We start from the raw sequence: 21545 nt of genomic DNA, 5'->3' as shown, positions 1-21545 counted from the left end.
GTATAAAAGATCACATTAAAGATTTTATTTATGGGGATCCCTGGGTGGGGCAGCGGTTTGGCGCCTGCCTTTGGCCCAGGGCGCGATCCTGGAGACCCGGGATCGAATCCCACGTCGGGCTCCCGGTGCATGGAGCCTGCTTCTCCCTCTGCCTGTGTCTCTGCCTCTCTCTCTCTCTCTCTGTGACTATCATAAACAAATAAAAATTTTAAAAAAATTTAAAAAAAAGATTTTATTTATTTAAGAGACAGAGAGACAGTGAGGGACAGAGAGAGAGCATGAGCACGGGGATGGGCTGATGAAGAAGCAGACTCCCTGCTGAGCAGGGAGCCCAAGGCAGGGCTCATCCCAGGACCCTGGGATCATGACCTGGGCCGAAGGCAGATGCTTAACCAACTGCGCCATTCAGGTGCCCCTTTAATAAAATTTCATTAAAATTTAAAAAGACACTTTAAGGGGCACCTGGCTGGCTTAGTCAGCATAGTCTGTGCCTCTTGATCTCGGGGTTGCAAGTTTGAGCCCCATGTTGAGTGTGTAGATATTACTTAAAAAAAAAAAATCCTTCAGGTTCATCTATTTCCTTCCTTCTTAAGGCTGGATAATATTCTGCTATATGCTAATGTTGTATTCTTACCACAATAAAAAAAAGAACATTTTCCCATATATATGTAAAAAATAGCAAAAATGTGGAAAACATCTTAAAAATACAACAATTAGAGACTAAGCTAATAAATAATAATGTAGTCACATAATGGATTTTATGCCATCATCAAAAATCACAGGATTTAATGACAATCTCTCCCCTCCAAATATTAGGTGACAAAACCCCAAATATAAACAAATAAATAAATATCCTCAAGTTTTTATGAATAAGACACTGAGCTTTCCAAATATAATAAGCAAAATTCTTCAACTACCTTTCTAGGTCTTGCAGATCTTCTAGATTTGAAAACAAGGCTCATAAGAGTCTAGCAACATTAACATTACTTTCTAGCCAAAAAGAAGGACTACCTTTCTCAAATGAAATCGTAAGAGGAACTACTAGTCAACAAAATTAATTACATATATTAGAATCAGAGTAGAATATTATACTATACACTATATTTTGGGGGCTGGACACAGTGATCTAGATTATGGTATAAATTCACATCATAAACTAACAGAAGAAGATAGAGTACAAAAGTAATCTAATAAGCCGCAGAATGACAGAGAAATTATTTTATGACGATCTGTATTTTTCATGGTAAAATCTTTGTAAAAATAATAAATGTTCAATTACAAATAAGTGAATTGCCAGAATAAATAATAAAGGAAGTATCACTATATAGTTACATTCTATTACTTTGTCTATGGTATGCCTTAAAAGCAATGCATACTCTAAAATGTGATCTTAGGCATAGACATTTGTATAACTTTTTTGCTGTGGAATATTTTCCTATCAGAAGCATCAATATACATTAATTTCTTTAGTCTGCTCAGATGTCTGAATACGAACTGAACTAAACGGTTTTACTTGTGGCTGGTTACTAGATGCTTCCTTAATTATTCAGCTCACTGTTTTTCCTATACAACTTACCAAAATGTTACACACAATGGATTTCAGCATTAGAGAGAACCACATATTTTGAAGCATGTAAACAACAGTTGACAGACACATCTAGTAACAATTTATACTGATAATAATGTCAGTTATCCAGCAAACATTAATTGAATGTTTAAAGTGTGCCAATTATTCAAGGGCACAAACCTTAATAGCTTTAGCATCTATTAAAAAAAGAAATTGTCCCCAGGGTGATTCCCTTAAGGAATATTCCTTTTACTGTCACTCTGTAAGCCTGAAAAATGCCTTATTTAAAACTAATGATTTAGCTGTCTAAATGGCAGCTGTGAATAAAGGAAATGTGCTTCTCTAGGATTGAGAGCTCAACACAGGCCATTTATTCAAGAGTCTCACCACCAGTCACACAGACTAGATTATATACCTTCATTGATTGCTTTTCCTCTTCACTGCATGTGGCCATGATTTTATGTCCAGATTTAACAAGTTCATCAATAATATCCTTGTGTCTCAAAATCTCCATGGTGAATGTCTGTGATTTACCAAAATAAAGATTAAAAAAAGAGAGAGTGTATGACTAAAATGAAAACAATCAGGCAAAGTAGTTAAAGATACCAAGTTACACTAGAGGGGTCTTGCAAAATAAATCATGCACACACTGTCTAGACTTGGGGCACACTAACAAATAATTCTGATATAATTGGAAATGCACTTCTTCACCTTTTGAAGCTGTAGCTGAGCAGACGTCTGGTCTTGCTCAAGCCTGATGTCACCCAGAGACATCAATTTCTTTTCGGTTTCAGTAATCCAGGATAACTCAGCATCAGCTGCTTGGTCAAACTAAACAAAAGATAAATAATTAGGTCAGTAAGTTCCTATAACTGGTGCCAGAAAAATACCTATCTACATTAAAAAAAAATCCGAATTATAAAAGTAGAAATTTTGAGCTTATCTCTTCATGGATCCTGAAATAGTTTATGATGATGACTAAAGTAATAAGAAAGGAGAACTTCCCACAGAGTAATTAAACACATGATCTTAAAATGCATTAAGTATATAACACAGCATAATGATTTTTGGACAGCTAACTCTGTTGTCTTCTTTTTGGTAATTATAAGAATTTTCTCCTTTAAGAGTACTATCCAAACTGCACAGCTCAAAAAGTCAATAGCTGGATACCATCTTTCAATCATTACACTCATCTCATCACTTTAATCCATATGCTATGCAGGCAGCATTCTGTTATCTACATATAAGACTCCTAGCAAAACTCATGAAATATTCACATTTATTTACCAGACTATGTGTGGATAATCGCATGTGCAAAGTATGTTTCTGTATGTAGAATATACCCCCAAGCATCTCAAGTATAATTTTTTACATCTCATTTAATAGCAAAAAACACATCCAAGAGTATTCTTAAAATATTTTAAGAGGTTTTATTTTCCTGATCTTAACAATAATTCATGGTAGAAATTCATAAAGTACAGAAAAATACACAGAAGAAAATTAAAACCTGGAGTTAATACTGTTGGTATTTTAGTGAATTTTATTCCAGAAGTTGAAAAAGGTTTATAAAAGTCTGGGATAATATTGTATAAACAGTTTCATATCCTGTTCTTTCATTTATTATGAACATTTCCATGTCATATTCTTTAAATGTTAATTTTAAATAACATGATTGTATTCTAGCATACCTGGATATTTTTATTTAGGCTCACCACATTTTTTGCTATTTTATAAACAAACCTGTAATAAATAGAAATCTCCAATGGAATCTCCAATTAGCTCTTTAGGGTAGATTCCTACAAGGAACTGACTACCAAGTCAAAGAGCATAAACATTTTTGATACCTTGCATCAGACAGAAGACAATGCCTCCCAGGGCCAAGCAGTTATCGTAAATGAGCAAAGTGGGCAAGTGCCCCCTGAGCACCAGTGGTATTAATGGTAACTACAAGGCCTCAGTTAGAAGACTGAATGGGAAACAGACATTGTGAGCATTCAAGCCCTGTACCACCAGAACTGGACTAAAGAAAGATAATCAATGGACACCAGGACCCAGATGACAGAAATGTTAGCACTGATAAAAATTTTAAAGCACCCATGATAAAAATGCTTTATTGAGCAATTTCAAACACAGTTGAAATGAATGAAAATTAGAAGACCTTAGCAACAAAATAGTCTCAGCAAAGAAACAGGCTATAGAAAGAACCAAACAGGGCAGCCCGGGTGGCTCAGCGGTTTAGTGCCGCCTTTGGCCTAGGGTATGATCCTGGAGACCCAGGACTGAGTCCCAGGTTGGGCTCCCAGCATGGAGCCTGCTTTCTCCTTCTGCCTGTGTCTCTGCCTCTGTGTCTCTGTGTCTCTCATGAATAAATAAATAAAATCTTAAAAAAAAAGAAAGAACCAAACGGATATTAAATGTATAATAACAAGCTCAGTGGATGAGATCAATGAAGGGCACAGAGAAAAGAGTCAGTAAAGTAGAAGACAGTACAAAAATTATCCGATCTAAATAACAGAAAATAGACTGGAGAAAAAAAAAATCAACAGAACCTCAGGGATCTGTGAAAGTGTAACAAAAGATCTAACATCCATGTCATTGGAGTCCCAGAAAGAGAAGAGAGAGAGGCTGTAGTTAAGAATAATGTTTAATACTCGAACATTCTAGAAATGATAAAATTACAGAAATGCAGAAAAAATTTGTGGTTGCCAGGAGTTAAAGAGAGGGTAGAGGTGGGAGGCTATAAAAGGGCAACATGAGGTAATCTTGACTGCATCAATGTCAACATCCTGCTTGTGATACTGTACTATAATTTTGCAAAATGTTACCACTGGGGAAAACAGGTAAAGGGTACAATGAGATCATCTATTATTTCTTATAATTGCATGTGAATCTACAATTATCTTTAAAAAAAAAAGTTAACTAAAAGCAACAAAGTTCTGAGTGGATAACTCTCATGTGAGTTCCATTTGCACTTTCTCTTTTAGAGATATACTACACCAAACTGTCCTTCAGAGAAGATGTGCTAATTTATGCACCCACAAGCAGAGTTTTGCTGTACCCTCAATCACCATGGGGTATAATAATTCATTTTTAATAATATTTTCCAAGCTTATCACTGGGCTTCCCTTTATTATAAGGAAATAACCTGTCAGCCATAACCTGGCACAAATATGAATAGCATTGAGTAAGAGTACCATTATGCTTTCAATCGCCTAAGAAAAAAAATAACAAACTATACAAAAGTGAAAAATACATAATGACATTATAAATTATTACCCTTTTTTTCCTATGTATTATGAACCCATTTGCTCTCACCTTTGCAACACAAGTTAAACAAGTAAATACTGAAGCTATTTGCAGGTCAATTTCTTTTAGTCAACAGTTCAGGATAGAAAAAATTTTAGATAACCATTTAAATAATGGGCCTGAGCCAGAAAAATAATAGAGGTAAAAATAATAGTCTTATATTTACCTTTAAAAATTCAATTGCATAAGTACATGAAAGGGGAATAGGGCTTAAAAGACCTTTCTCTAACAACCTCCAGAACTGCTACTTGAAGAAAATCTGAATATAAACCAACATCTACCAAAAAATGATGCAAAGTCTTAAAGACTAAAATGGTGTCTGGGCAGCAGTCACACTATCCTATATGCTGATGAGAAACCTCTTTTATGCGTCACATGTTTACGAGGACCACTGCCCTGCTAAAGTTGTTCCAGATAGAAATTCAGAACTTTACTCCTCAGGGTTGGGGAGCTCCCTTATAAGGGCAGTATTTCTCAAATGACTGCATACATTTATATATTCAAACAGAATTATTAATTTTTCCTCTATTTCCCATAATATTATACATTCTTTTTTAGGGAAGCCACATTTTTCATAAAATTTATTGAAGGGGTTCATAGTAGTGTTAATAAATGTTTTTTTCCATTGATTCATTACTTTTTCTGCTACTAGGACAAATGAGAACAGTATGGATTCCAGAAACAATCTTGAAAAACCACATGAAAATTTATATCTTGGGGCACTTGGGTTACTCAGTTGGTTACGAGACTCTTCATTTCGGCTCAGGTCATGATCTCGGGGACGCTGGGCATGGAGCCTGCTTAACATTTTCTCTCTCTCTCTCCTTCTGTCCCTCCCCACCTCTCCCTTTTAAGAAAATTCTATCTTAATCTGGCTCAATAATTTTTACGATGTTAGTTTCAAATGGAACTACTCATTAATTAGCAATAATTTATCAATGTGAAAAAGAAAAAAGAAAGCATTTCGGGGCACCTGGCTGGCTCAGTTGGCAAAGCAATTCAATTCTTGATCTCAGGGTTGTGAGTTCAAGCCCTATGCTGAGGGTAGAGATTACTTAAAAATAAAATCCTTAAAAAAAAAAAAATTCAACTAATTCAGGAACTTCAGATGTAGAAAAAGAAATCCTCATGAAAAACAAGTAGAAGAGTCTTCTATGCATGGATTATTAGTTTTCAGGCCATATACAATGAAAGTTCAAGATAAAACTTTATTATGTGATTCCCTTAAAGAGTACAAAACTGGGGCACCTGGGTGGCTCAGTGGTTGAGCGTCTGCCTTTGGCTTGGGTTGTGATCCCAGGGTCCTGCATCAGGCTCCCTGCAGGGAGCTTGCTTCTCCTTCTGCCTGTGTCTCTGCCTCTCTCTGTATGTCTCTCATGAATAAATAAATAAAATTAAAAAAAAAAAAGGGAGTACAAAACTGAGCAAAACAGTCCAGGCCTTTGTACCTGAGTGCAAGTGCTGCACGATAATCTGAATAAAATTTAACAGTGATGACTTTCCTCCTCTATTGGTTCCTAAAAAAATAAAATGACACACCACCCCCCTTGTTTGTGATCAGGCTATTTTTAGCATTTATATGACAGTCCTAATAAATAAAGTCAGGCTGTTAGTGTTAATATTAGTTTAAATCTATTTCTCTCTTTAAAAAAAAAAAAGGATCCAGTGAAAAACAGTATGATGATACATTCTAAGTTGCCAAAATGGAAAGCTGAAACTCAAACACTGTTTCTTCAACCAAGGCAAATATTTGCTCTGCTAAAAGAAAACAAGACTTCAAGCAGAAATTTCCCTCCTGTCTTTTGAGAATTTTTTTTATTAAATTAGCAAATATTTATTGTTCAGCAACAAACAGAACAGCCACAAGGCCTTCATTAAGCAATTTACAGTAAAGCAAGGCATTTTATTTAGGCCTATGAATCTTTCAAATGACTATATGTGTGCCTTTGGAATAGACCATGAAAGCTGTTTATTTTACAATGTGAGCAATATGGAGAGCAAATTTACTGGACCAAATTTTCATACTACTATTTGTTTACTGCTCACTCAAATAGCAGAATTTGACTTCAAATACATTGTAGATCTTCTCAGTATCCATAATTGCATTCTGGGAAATATTTTACTAGGTATTGTCAGTGAAGTCTAACCACTGACCTACTCTAACTTCTATTACAGTAGAACTAGTATTTCAGGAACTTCCAATAAGATAGTGAAAGACATTTTTTTTCTTAAGATTTAAAAAAAGTAATCTCTGCATCCAACATGGGGTTTAAACTCACAACCCCAAGATGAAGAGCTGTGAGCTCCACTAACTGAGCCGGCCAGGTGTCCTGAGAGTGAAAGACATTTTATTTATTTATTTATTTATTTATTTATTTATTTATTTATTTATTATATTTTTCTATTTGTTGTTTGATTTGCCAACGTAGAATATAACACCCAGTGCTCATCCCGTTAAGTGCTCCCCTCGGTGCCCATCATTTTAATTGTCCATTTCTAAGTATCCTGAAAAACACTCTAAAACAGTAATGGCCAGCATTTTACTGAACACACTACATGCTTCCCACACAGTATCTTCTTAAATCCTAACAACAATTGCATGATCTGGATATTACCATTAACCCCATTTACAGCCAAGAAAATGGAGACAGAGAGAAGTTACCTGACTTACCAGAGGTTGCCCAGCTAATGTTGCATCTGAGACTCAAACCAAGGTGGCCTGACCCCAGGGACTGCACTTGTAGTTGCCATATTAGATCATTTGTGCTTTGTATGCAGTTCAGGTTTCATGAACTCAAAACAGTCATGTGATTTCACCCAAAATGGCTCAAATACCATGACAGTCAATAAATAGTAGGTCTTAACTTCTTAAACATTTCTCCAATCTCTGACAAACTGCTTTTGTATTTACCTAGGGTTTCTCTTAAGTGGAAATAGATATTTAAGAAAGGCAAAATGATAAGTGAATCTTAACTCTAAGGACATCCTTTTACTCCCTTCCCTTGGCTGAGGATCTTGTTACTTTATTTTGATTAGCATTTCCTTCCATTTTGCTCAGCATTATCCATAACACAACCCATATTTTCCCACCCCCAACACCTGGTGGGTCTCAACAAATCTCAGTTCTGTGGGGGAAGTTTCCTTCTAATTCTTTCAAAGAAAGAAACAGGCGTTATCTTTCTCCAAGGCGGATTCCTAACAACCTGATGGCCTGCTTATTTTAATTGCACCCAAATCATCAACCTGTGTGCCTTTAATATAAAGGGGTCATTGCAGTGACTAAAATAAGTCAAGCAATTGGAACTGCAGAAGAGTGCCTGGGATTCTCAGCATGGTGGGAATTTAGCGAAACACATTTAGTGACTTTGGACAATCGTGCATATTTTAACTGCTCTGAGGTTTAAACAATCACAAGGGTCTGACTTCAGGCTACTAGTCTGTGCATTTTTTACGTGAAAGTGCCTTTCCCCATTTCCACATTGCTTGTTTGGCTCAATTTGCAGTTAGAGAAAGCAAGCCACTAAAACAGGCTACTTTGAGCAGGTTTATCATGCAAAAAAAATACGTACAGTTGCTAACTTAGATGACTGCATGTATTGTGAGAGGGAGGTGGATGTTTTGCTTTGTTTATAAAGCTCACCATCACTATTTATTAAGCTGCTGCCTTGTTCTTCTCAGACTTATATTAAAAGCAATGAATGGGCCAAATTCTTATTAAAAAAAGAATATTCCTGGGGTGCCTGGTGGCTCCTTTGGTTGGGTGCCTGATTCCTGGTTTCAGCTCAGGTCGTGATATCAGGGTCCTGAGATCAAGCCTCATGTTGGGCTCCTCGCTCAGCAGAGTCTGCTTATCCCTCTCCATCTGCTCCTCACCCACCCCTGGTGCTCTCCCTCTTTCTCAAATAAATAAATAAATAAAATATTCTAAAAAATGAACATTCTCTTCAGGAGATCAATGTCTGCCAATACAGTTGCATACAGTCCTCACACATTTGTCTATAATTGAGGCAGTTTGATTATTTCTCAACCAGCAATAAATACCACTCAAATTTACATAGGGTTCTATCACAGGGCTCTATGATTTCAAAACTCAGCGACACGTATTTTCAAAACTGTCACTGTGATATAGGATTAAAAAAAAATCTAACCACATCAAATCAGAGCTTTACTCAAAACTATTTATGAAGGGTGGTTAAAAAGTCATGCTAATTAGCAGTATCTGTGTGCTCCCTTTCTTTTTCAAAGTAATAAAGCACATTGTCACTATTTACTAAGCTGCCTTTTTCCATATTTTCCTATACTTCTTTCTTGTTGATGTCTGAAAGCCACTCTACTTTGGGGCTGTGGCCAGACACTTCACAGTCCCTATGCTTTTAATGTATTCCAAAAAGCAGGCTATAGCATTATAAAGGAGGTAGATCTATATATAAACAACTTTAACACCTGGCAAAAAGTGAAACGATTTAATAGAAATTTGCTTGAAAACAAAAACATTCAGTTATTTAAAATCTAGCTTAATTTAGCCAGGTTATTAAACAAAGCACTAAATCTATACATTTAAAAATTACCATATTATGTTTAAGACACATATCCTTTCCCTATTAACTTGTGGGTGTGGATATGTTGAGATTAGGGGCCTGGAAAGGAGTAGCTGTTAATAAAACATAACTATGGGTATGTCTAAAAAGATGGACGGGGGTCAGATCATGTCCATTGTTTCAGAGGAAGAAGAGACTCAGGACAGTACATGATTTGTTTATACACCATAAAATGGTACAAAATATGTGGCTAACATCCAAGTCTCAAGATGTTTTTGCATCATCTCTTATATTGCATGGATGTATTATCATTATGTAAACAGAAAACAAATATTTTAGTATCAACTGTACTCTGGTCCTAATTCCAAACATTTATAAGCAGGCAAAGTTACAAAATAACTTCAGTGATGTATTAGCTCCTTTATAAACTTGGAAATTCTAAGTTTAGAAACTGTCCTTTCGGGTACAAAATTAAATCTCTGCCAAACCAGAAAAACAGGTACCAATTTAATTTGTTTTTAAATTCTTCCAGAGAATGGTATTTCATAATCTTGTCAGCACTGTACTTTCCTGGCTCATGGTCCTTGTAGTTGGAGATGCTCTCATTACATACTTCCATTTTGCTGTAATAATGGCACCCTTCTTCAGATTATCGGAGGAAGTTAGAAAAATTAGGCCACCCTCAGGATTTTTCCTTTCTACATAATTTGTAAGGAGGCATAATAGTGAGGTAGAATGAGATCTGGATCAAATCTGGATTCAACTCCACTACATACTAGTTTTGGGGAGCACAGGCAAGCCCCTTCACTGTACATGTTCTTCCCACTCAAAAACTGTATGTTTTAAGCCTAGCTGGAAGATCTTTCTTTCTTTCTTTCTTTCTTTCTTTCTTTCTTTCTTTCTTTCTTTCTTTCTTTCTCTTTCTTTCTTTCTTTCTTTCTTTCTTTCTTTCTTTCTTTCTTTCTTTCTTTCTTTTGTGTCTTAAGTACATTTTACTGATTTTCTTGATTGCTGGAGGTACTTCATTGGAAAGACTTACAGGCATTTCAAAGGAAGGCACATATGAATACAGAATAAATACATGTGAATAACCAGAAAATATTAATGGCATTAATATTAGCTGTAAGACCTACTGGTGGCAGTAAGACATTGCTACTACACAAATCCTCTGTCTCTTTCTCAGAAGAATGACTAGAAGAAGTCCATGAGTTTGTATGTATTCTTTCAGAAAATCTTAAAATTTTCTATAATGAATGATTTTTATCAGAAAAGGCACGAGTTACTGTTACTTTCCTAAAGGATATATGTTTGGGATATATATTGACCTGGTTCCCTTTTTTTTTTTTTTTTAACTTCAGAAAATATTTGCTAACCTCAAAAAGAACCGAACTATGGTTAATGACACTGGCACATATCTGAAATTATTAACCAAGACAAGCTCTACCTGCCATCTTGCCCTCTTCACTGACTTACTTCACCAAACTGACCACCCATAGTCAACTCCTCAAGAAAAATCAGACTCTAAAAGTACAGAATATTTGTCTTGCTAATTTAGGAAATCTTCAGTGTTAATTCTGAAATGTTGGTATCAGTTTTGGTGAAAAAAATCCAGCATTTTCCTATAGTTGAATAAACTTCACAAATAAAATGCGTTTATTTTCCTGTAATAAGGAGGCACAGAAATTGTGCCAAACTTGGAAAACAGAAGTCATGCAAATACATTCCTCAGGCATGAATGCTCTTCCCTCGCAAAAATTTCTTAGGCAGGCCTTTTGCTGTCATTGGTTTTCATCAGCTTTTGTGATTTCAGAGCACTGACATGAGGAGTGAAGCATTGTGCTGTTTAAATCATAATATTTAACAATAAATAAATTACACTTCTACAGCAACCTTTGAAAATTAATTTTGGATGGTCCCACACAATCCGCTTGATTTTGGCACATATTAGTACAAGCTTAGTTATGCACCTTCCATAGCTCTGCTCTAAAATACACTGCAATAGTGCATTAGCCCTGTCACAGAGAGTCTGCAGTAAGAGTCTGATGACTTAATGTAAATAGTCCGAAATAGTCAATAAAAGTTCATCAAAGTATGTCTTATAAACTTCTGTTTCCAGAACCCCACTCGTTGCCCACAGTTTTCTGAGGGAGCTGTGGTGAGGGCTGGGTGCCTATAAAACTCTCTGGAACTATAAACTCTGCGTGAGTCGCAGACAGGTCAGAAACTATCGTTTTTTTCCCTTGAGTCATCTCCAGAAAAAACACAGTATCACCAACGCCACTGCTTCCTTTTTAGAAAGAATATAGCTCTCTCTTTGCCATAGCAGTATGTAAATGAGCAGTTAATGCTGACTTACACGATAACTCAAAATATTTACTCACATACAGATTAGACTTAGCCAAGGCATAAAATTAGTATTAGCAATTCACATACATGGAGGCAAAAAAAGCACTTTGTTTGGAAAGCCGGGCTGATCTTCCCAGGGACTGATTTGGTAAGGATAAGTCTGGGCTACAGGGAGGCAGATGGCTGTTAACAATGTACAGATTAGCCTTGCCTGGTCTGGCACTCAGATGTCGAAGGAACCTGAATTCTTTTCAAATCCCTCCTTTTGCTTCTGAAGCATAACAAATGAATGGAAACACTATTAGCAGAAATCTTTGTTCAGGTAAAGACTCGGAGAACAACTGGGGAAAATGTATTGCCCAGACAACAAACCGCATGCCCCTACCTGCTGGGATCTCAGAATGGCGGCATCAATCTCCTCCACCTTTTGAGTGATGGTGTCGCTCACCAGTCGGTAGCGGTCATTGTCCTCGGCCACCATTTTTTCAAGTCCCTCCCTTGCCCTCCATGGAACCAGCTCCAGTAAAGCACTGCTCACTTCATTAAGGGAGTCTAATAAGGCTTTGCTGTTCTTAGCTTCCTTTTTCAGTTCCTGAGAGCAGAATTAAGAAAACATACAAATCTGGGGGTAATGCTTAAGAGTTTGAACAGGCTTTTCCTTTTACTGTCCTTGGCACTAAAGTCCTCTGCAGGAGAATAATGCCAGGCATTGGCCCCTGTGTTTCAGTTAAGTTTAGGAACCTTTGTTCCTTAAAGCTATTTTGTAAAAAGGGAAGTGTTTCCTGAGGAGTTACAAAGAACAAGTCATTGGTCAACACAGCAAAGATTCTATCTTTGAACTTTAATACAAATGTTTAAAATTTGGGAAATAAAACCAAGCAAGTTAATGTGTATTATTCTTTGCTTTCTGATAACCTCTAAGTAAGCAGGTATCAGAAAAGTGAAATAGAGTAAAGAGTGAAGTCCAAGAGTAAAGTCCAAGCTAGAACTGAAGTGACCCTCAAAATGAGAACATAGTGGCTTTAAATCATCCCAGTTGAATCATTACAGGCTCTGTGAACCTGACCTCCCCAACTCCTTTTCATCCACATGCGATCATACTTCAGGGCTGATAAAAACAGAGGCTATCTTTGAAAAGAAGAACAATCATCATGATTAAATAATACTTTTGCAATATAATTAGAAAGGCTACCTCATGCTACGCATCTTAGAGAGCGTATCTTAGAAAGGCTACCTCATGCTACGCATCTTAGAGAGCGTATCTTACACTATCTTAGAGAGATAGTGTTAATTCTAAGCAAATTCTGTATCCCTCTAAAACAATCATTTTCCTTTTTTTTATTTTCCTCCTTTCCATTTTCATCATTCTGTCTCTTGTGCTATAAACTATACTCCCAACCAGAAGACTCTGGAAACAAATTACAATATGCTATTTTCATCTTTGGACTCCTTAAAGTTTTAAGCAATTGATCTGCAGCCAATTTCTGTTGGGTCCCCACCCATCAAGGCATCCTTCAGTGTATTAGTAACGACATGAGACCATCTCTCTAAGAGATAACAAATAGATTCAAAATGCATAAATCCGAGCATACTTTCTGTCTCGCTTGTGCTTGGCTTGCTGCTTCTCCTGTCAGAACCTGAGTCTCATAGGAAAGTAATTCCACCTCCACTTTGTCCAGCCAGGTGCAGAGCTCTTCGCGCGTGGCGTGCAGCCGCCTTGCAAGCTGCAGTGCCTGCTCCAGAGTTTTGGCAACATCCGTGCTCAATTTTGTGATATCTTTGTACCTTGCTTTAATGGCCTCCAACTTATCTTGAATTATTAAAACTTCATCACCTAAAATGTCAAAGGCATGTTATATCTCAAGAAAGGAAAGAAAAGGCAAAGGGAGGGTAGGGTTTCTTTAGATATTATTGTATACTGATGACATTTTTCTATGGTAAGAAAAAAAAAAAAGAGCATTTTCCCAAAGATGATTTGACCCAAGAGAAGCCTTTTTCCCAATTTTAATCTTTTCCCCCAGGATTTCTGGCAAATATCAACAGCTCTTAAAATACAAATATAAAATTGGAAAGGGCTACAGTGCCTTCAGTTATGTGAAAGCATCATCTTTGCATCTAACTATATGGTGCTTTCAGTTTTTCAAGGATAGGGGCTAAACACCACTTGGGTTCAAATATTGACTTTGTGGCTTGTTACCATGTATAAAATAACCTCTCTGGGCCCTTCTTTACTCTGGGCCTTACTTTACATAGGGATAAGAACAGAATCCACCTCATCGGGTTATGATAAAAATTCAATGAGCTTATTTGCGAAGTGTTCAGAACAATGCCTGGCATACGTGTACGTATGGATGGACACGTGTGTGTACGTGATACATACGTGTGTTGTGTGCATGTGTATACATATTAAAAATAACACACTCATCTGTACTACTTCAACAGATCCTCAGTCGCCTCTACCTCATTTGCAGACACACAGAGAAACTGTGTCCTAGGCTTCAGACTCCTAGTCCGAGGTTCTAGATACTACGTCAAATTCCTCCAATTCATAGTGAATCTTACTCGCCCATACCACAATATGGTGCTGAACTGGACACAGGCATAGTGAAAACAAGTTAGTCTGTATCTGTTTTCTTAGTGAGTTTAAGCATGGAAAAATGAAACCTGAGGGTGGGTAGGCATGGCGTGTGTGTTACGAAATGCCAACAACCGTAAAATTTTAAAAATCTGTTTACAACCTATGCACGCATGTAGAACAACTGCCTCCCTCAGTGGAAAACCAACGTAACTCTGCTGTGGGCTTCTCTGAGCATCTCCTATGCCACAGTGCTTTGTGTTATGAGTAATACACACCATTTCCATTAAGAACCCCAGTGAGATCATGAGAAAAAAAGTGAGATCATATTCCAAAACGCTCTTGGATCAGTCTTCAAAGCATTCTGCAGAATGAAGTCTTGGAGTGGCCCCAAAATTATAAAATATTTTGTTTTTCCCCTCTCCCTAAAATATTTAGAAAGCAATGCAAAATGCTAACAGTAATGATGAGTTGATTTGAAAGATTCTCACCTGTTGTTTGTTTCAGTAGTTCTAAACCATTTAGTAATGCCTGATCGACATTTTGTTTTCTGAGTAGGATGTCCTCTTGCAGAACCTAAAACATAGGTACCATTTTTATATGTGTGTGTGTGTGTGTGTGTGTGGAAATTTAAATAACAATTAGCTTTGGTTAACCTTAGAGAACTCTGTGTTTCATAGAGATTTGAGTAAACACCTCCCATTTTCAACTAGCCATTCCTGTTGCCTTGCTTACCCCTCTTCTTTAAACTATCATGGCCCATGTCTCATGTTCCGCTATCCTAACCCATACATTCTCCTTTTCAGAAAATGGCCTATGAAGTCCAGTGAAGATACTGCACTACTGGTTAATTAGAGGTCTTTGTAAACAATCATAAAATAACAAAGAAAAAGTGAAGAATCTGGCTACTGGACAAATTTAACTTTTTGCTAACGTGAATTTCATTAGACATAATCTGTATACACAGGCTAAGTCTTTTTTGAATATAGCAATTCACCTAAATCGCAAGAACATAAAATAATCTAGAAATAAGGAAGACAAAGAAAATAATGACAACTGAAATGAAAAAAAAAAAAAAAAGAAAGAAATAAAAATACCCGAAGTTCAGACTGCTGCTTCCAAAGCCCCTCAGTGCTGTAATCCTGGACTGAGAGCTTGCTCAGTTTGTCATGTACTTCGTTCAGCCAATTCATCAGCTCAACTTCATCTTCCCCAAAAATCTTAGCATTACATAAGGCCTGCTGGAGGAGCTCAGACCTGCTGTGACTTTTCTCTTGCATCTCAATGTACCACACTTGAGAGGAGTCTAATTTATTTTGCACCATATCTTTATCCTCCCTGGAGCTCAAAACCTTTAAGGATTGGCCAATGCTAACAGCCTGGTGTAAATGTTTATTGTGATGGATGATGTCATCTTCTAAAGCCTAAAATAAAGTTTAAAAAAAAGAGAAACAGAAAGGATGGACAAATAAAAATGAAAACATAAACAGAACGAAAGAATGACATTTGAAATGGGCTTAGTTTGCAATCATGCATAACACAATAGTGCATAACTCAAATTTATGACATAAAACCATGGAGGAGACGGAAAACTGAATCTTACTAATGTGCAAAGGGTGTCTTACTTTGTGCTGTGTAATTTGTTCTTCAAGTTTAGATGCTTGGGTTCCTATGGGCTCACAATTCGCCAGCTTCTTTTCTATGGTTGTAAGCCACTCATTCAATGGTTCTAGGGTTTCATGAAATTGCTGTGCTACCACCGAGATACCTTCCAACTGACGATTCCTATACATGTGCCAAGATAAAGGTCATTTAGGGATGAAGAATGTGTGAAATATTCAACAAAAATCTTTACTCATGCTCCTGCACATGAGACATTTTTTTGTGAAAAACATCTAAGGTTAGAGTTAAGATGTTCCACGTTTCAAGGACATGCTAAAGTAATTTTCCCGTTAAATAAAATTAAAGGTGTACCAGAGACCAACCCCAAGTACCTAAATCTTATGAAACTCTTAAGAAATCTGGTTATAATACTTAAAAAAATAATAGCTGTTTAATAATAATAGCAATGTTATAAAAACAATAGCAGAAATAATGACAATAAAAGTAACAATTATGGAACACATATTCTGCACTAAGCCCTGTTTAAAGTGTTAAATAAATACATTCATTAACTTCAATAAGAGCACCAGTTGCTGCGACTGCCTTAATCAACTCATCAAAACTGGATTACCCACCCCCCCATGGAATGAACAGGGATTCCTACCTAAGTAATGCATCAAGTATATCCTCCCCCGTCCCAAGTACAGTGTCAGATATATTTCCCAATAGCAACAGTTAATATTTATGGATTAAAATATCACAAAAGAAGAGAAATATGCTCCAGGTCTCTAACCCTTCATAAACGTTATATGTCTAAACATCTTAGCCTTCCATCTACTTTGTTTCTTGGCTAACTCCTACTCCTTTAAGACATAGCTTAGCTGTCATTTCCTTGCCCCCAGACTAGGTTCTTCCTATCATATGCTTCCACAACACTCTATGTTTTTGCTCTGAAACATCACTTTGTCATTACTTTTCAATGGCTATAAAGCTCTATTAGACCATGCCCTGAGGGCAGAGATGATCTGTCCAGTTCACCTCTGTAACCCAAGGTCTTGCTCTGTGCCTGATTCATGGCAGGCAAGCAGTTACTGTGTAATAAATAGATGAATTACTCCTGGGGAACTATTTTTCTTAAAATAAAGAGTTGAAATTTGGTGACTACAAGACCTTACCATTGGAAGAATGAACAGTGAGGCACCACAGCCCTTGCTGCCTGTTTACATACATGGTAAACATAGGAAAATGACAATTTGGAGAAAAGCATTACCAAAATGCAAACTATTAGCATGAAAGCCTTTGCTACTCTTTCAGAAGATAGGAAGTATTTAAGTTACCTTGTTTCAGCTTTATTAAGTAATGCCTCCCATCTACTATCCAAGAGACTCAGCTGTTTCAAAATCTTCACTTTATCCGCAGGTTCTGCTGTTGCAGCAATTTTTTCCCCTTCTCGTTTGATTACCTCCACAGTAGATTTGCGGTCATCCAACAATCTTTGGAGAAGCTTGAGACAGAACATTAAACACCAAAATTAAAAGGGGGGCAGGGAGGGCAAAAGAAACTGTTAACATCATGGAAAACACAGTCTAAGTACTTTTGATATGTGACAAGAATACATATTTTGTATAGATTCACATAAAAAAGTAGGATTTTAAAAATAACCCATTTTGTTTAGTGATTCATTGCTATCATGTCAGACATTGTGACTCGGGCTTTTCAAGCTAATATTGGTAAGGCCATAAGCCATTCATTATTAATTTTTTTATATAAAATAATGAGACAGAAGGTGCTGCTCAAGGATAACTCTACTCCACTTGAAGTACAAGATCCCCGCTACTGTAATGAAATGGGAATACCCTAAACATTCAACAGTCACCTGTCCTACTAAGACAAGTAAGATTACTATAAATCACTAAAGTTTTCCAAACTTTTCCCATGTTAAACAAACCATTAGAGACAGGGAGACTGAGACTCAGATCAAGTTCACAAGCTGATGAGGCTAAAACTAGAGGCTCCTGCTTCTCTCTAGGTGGAACTAGCTCCTAAAATCCTTCATGAGGCTGAAAAAAGAGCCTCTAAATACCATTTCCAAAAGGAACAGAAGATGGAACAAGTCAGAAATCCTTGAAGCTGGCTAAATAAGACCAGTATTTCAGGATTTAGCAGCAGGAAAAAAAAATCCAATTTAATTCTAAGCAAACATCTCAAAAAAGCCAGGAATGGAATGTTTGACAGAAGTAGCCAGAACTCAGGATTACCTTGCTCTAATCTAATCAGAATGATTATTTCATGAGCAAGTGCTAAGTACAGGCACTGTGTTAATAGCAGTGAGGAAATCACAGGTATATGAAATGCTAAATACTTCTTCACTGCCTCCTTAATCTGATCCTGACTGATAGTTAAGGATTAGAGAAATCTACAGCTACCCTTAGGCAACAAGCTAAAAGAGCATCCTCTCACTTTCATTTTGGGACCACCAAGTCAGATGGTAAGAGGAACATGTTTACAAAGAAAGGGAAGAAATGCAAACTCTCTTGTTATAGGTTACAGTCATTATAAAATCAAGGCACAACAGGTGGTTTAGGCAGTAAAGAGAACTAATTAAATGGATTACTTCTGATAAACTTGAATCGCAAAGGCTCTAGCAATTGAGAAAATCAAAGTCAAGAAATACATTTTGTTGGCCAACATAGTTCATTGACTTAAGGGAGAATGACAAAGGTTTAAATTACATACTGAATGGTAGCAGTACATTATAATATATTATACTTATTAAACACACATTACTTTGTTACATATTATATATTACACATATATTATTTAAAAATCATGCAAATGCAACGTGTTTCCTATTTTGTTTCTGTAATCCTTATCTCTAAATCTATTTCTAAAAGGTTAATTTTCAGTATACTAGAATCTTCAAAGAATTTTTAGAGATGGTACTGAATGTTGAAACTAAATTAAACCTCTTAATCCTTTCTCTTCTTTTTTTTTTTAATTTTTATTTATTTATGATAGTTACAGAGAGAGAGAGAGAGAGAGAGAGAGAGAGAGAGAGAGGCAGAGACACAGGCAGAGGGAGAAGCAGGCTCCATGCACCGGGAGCCCGATGTGGGATTCGATCCCGGGTCTCCAGGATCGCGCCCTGGGCCAAAGGCAGGCGCCAAACCGCTGCGCCACCCAGGGATCCCCTTTCTCTTCTTTTTAAATTTCCACATAGGAAAAATCTTACCAATGTGCTGTGTGCTGGGCCCCTCCCACATGCCATTTCAAGTCATGGCTGAGAAATTAGTACTGAAAATATCACTAAATGCTTAATTGACCAACACCATCAGGAGCACAGAATTTTTAAAAATATGTCATTATCCCTTTAACAGATGTGTCTTTCTTTCCAACTTGGTTCCATATTAGTTGTGTCAAAAGACACAATAGCATACACCTTAGGATGTAAGAACCAAATATTTGGGGGGGCGCCTGGGTGACTCAGTGGTTGAGCATCTGCCTTTGGCTCAGGTTGTAATCCCAGGGTCCTGGGATCAAGTCCCACATTGGGCTTCCCACAAGTAGCCTGCTTCTCCCTCTGCCTATGTCTCTGCTTCTCTTTCTGTGTCTCTCATGAATAAATAAATAAAATCTTGGGATCCCTGGGTGGCGCAGCGGTTTGGCGCCTGCCTTTGGCCCAGGGCGCGATCCTGGAGATCCGGGATCGAATCCCACGTCAGGCTCCCGGTGCATGGAGCCTGCTTCTCCCTCTGCCTGTGTCTCTGCCTCTCTCTCTCACTGTGTTCCTATCATAAATAAATAAAAATTTAAAAAAAAAAAAAATCTTAAAAAAAATCAAATTTTTGCTTCTTTAGCATAGGCCAAGTCACAAAACACTGCCTGTATTTAATCTATAAATAAGGAGTGAGAAATACAAGCTTCTAGTTATGGAATGAGTAAGTCACAGGGATGAAAGGCACAGCATACAGAATACAGTTAATGGTACTGTAATAGCATTAAGGCAATTTCATATAAACTGGTTTAATATATAAGGGAATAAGGATATTTCTGCCAAAATCACCTTTTTAGTGAGTGAAGTTTTCCTTGACTACCCTATTTGAAACTGCACACATATACAACCCCAACTCCACTCCAGCACTTCCTGTCCTCCATCCTTGCTCTGTTACTTCCTAATTCTTATCTCCCACCTCTGCTTTATTTTTCACTTGCAAACTTATCACAACTTAGTTTACTGTCTCTTCCTCTTCCTCCCTGTCCACAAAACCTTAAACTCAAAGAGGAACTTTCATCTTTTCTAGTCAGTGATTATCTCCAGCACCTGAAAGTGTTGGACCCATGGCAGATGTTCAGTAAATATTTGTTGCATGACTAAAAAATAATTTCTAGAGCACCAGTGGCCAGTCAACTAGAATATCCTGTTAATTCAAAGAGAGTTGCAAGGTAAATTTCTACTGTCATTATAGCGATTTAACATGAAACACAACACAAAAGTATCACTGACTTACCTTTTGCTCTTGTATCTGGGCCTTCACCACTTTGAACTCAGCCGACGGAGGCTTCTGATTGGCTACAAGCTCCTCAGTGTCCACCATCCAGCTGAGCAGGGACTCCAGGGCATCCTGGAATCGCCCACAGTGCAGCAGGGCCTCCTGCAGCTGGGCTGCACGCTGAGCCACCTGCAAAGTTTCAGTTGCACCAACTTATTTACTTGTTCCATGACAAATGAAATTTGCCCACCAGCCACCACTTTTCATGCTCATCTTCCCATCTGGTCACAAATTTTTCTTTTCCTTTTCACTTAAAATCTGCCCAAAGCATTGACATGACTGGTAGAAGGGAGTCAAAGTGCATCAAGTGAGCCAAGCAGAAAAGGTATCCATCCCAAACAGTAATGTAAAAGGTGAAATCTTTGAGATTTTGGAAATACCAAATACATTTGTGATTGGAACGAATAATTCAAATATTTTAAGGTTACTGAAAGAAACAATGCCTAATTCATTTTTATCAATGTCCTTTTGATTCATTTTTTTATTTCCTACTGATGACTATTTTAAAAGACTAAGTTTAGAAAAAACCTATTAGAGTAGAGAGAAACAGATTTATATTTTGCTAGGCAAAATACCTGTAAAGTATCCGATTAAATTCAGCTAGCTCCAAGTCCTGGAGTCCTTTCTGACAAACCAGGGGCCTTTGTATTCTAGTAAATGGAGTCTCTGTGTCCTACATAGAGATATCCTATTGCCCTTCTCACAGATCTTTTCCTTTAGGATTGAAAAAGTAGTTGGTGAGATATTTTAAGCACTATGGAATATATTTACACCTGACACTACATTTCAGTGGTGTTTGAAGAGCACTCCAATATGAATCAGACTTTATAGAATGATAAATGTACTTTTGAGATTTGGCAACAATTGCTTAAGATTTCAAAGCAGAGAAAACTACAAGAACAAAAACCACCACCACTAGATAAGCACTGCCATCCCATACAATGTTCTGATAATTTATGTCATGTGAAGGGCTGCCATTATGTTTCAGCATTATCCCCGTGAGGTATCAGAGCATTATTTTCCAGTGTTTTCTCCCATGGACATTTAGAAAAAGGTGGAAT

The 21545-nt window shown here is 37.1% G+C and overlaps 1 protein-coding gene across 29 annotated transcripts in view; it reads right to left on the bottom strand.

The window, feature by feature from the left end:
- The window catches only part of DST (dystonin), a 481436-nt gene that overhangs the window by 53633 nt on the left and 406258 nt on the right, over positions 1 to 21545 (bottom strand). For 25 of the 29 annotated variants that reach the window (XM_041769040.1, XM_041769112.1, XM_041769077.1 and 22 more), the window contains 9 exons: positions 20443 to 20613; positions 17272 to 17438; positions 15958 to 16117; positions 15430 to 15756; positions 14824 to 14908; positions 13350 to 13591; positions 12143 to 12349; positions 2279 to 2398; positions 1983 to 2090 (listed from right to left, as the gene is read on the bottom strand). In XM_041769040.1, the coding sequence (XP_041624974.1) occupies positions 1983 to 2090; positions 2279 to 2398; positions 12143 to 12349; positions 13350 to 13591; positions 14824 to 14908; positions 15430 to 15756; positions 15958 to 16117; positions 17272 to 17438; positions 20443 to 20613 (1587 nt within the window). The remainder of the gene's footprint in view (positions 1 to 1982; positions 2091 to 2278; positions 2399 to 12142; positions 12350 to 13349; positions 13592 to 14823; positions 14909 to 15429; positions 15757 to 15957; positions 16118 to 17271; positions 17439 to 20442; positions 20614 to 21545) is intronic. The other 4 variants (XM_041769152.1, XM_041769161.1, XM_041769217.1 and 1 more) reach the window with 1 other exon arrangement.

Source organism: Vulpes lagopus, chromosome 1 (genome assembly GCF_018345385.1).
Source record: "Vulpes lagopus strain Blue_001 chromosome 1, ASM1834538v1, whole genome shotgun sequence".
In the NCBI taxonomy this organism is placed as follows: Eukaryota; Metazoa; Chordata; class Mammalia; order Carnivora; family Canidae; genus Vulpes; species Vulpes lagopus.
This window is presented reverse-complemented; position numbering and strand designations above follow the sequence as displayed.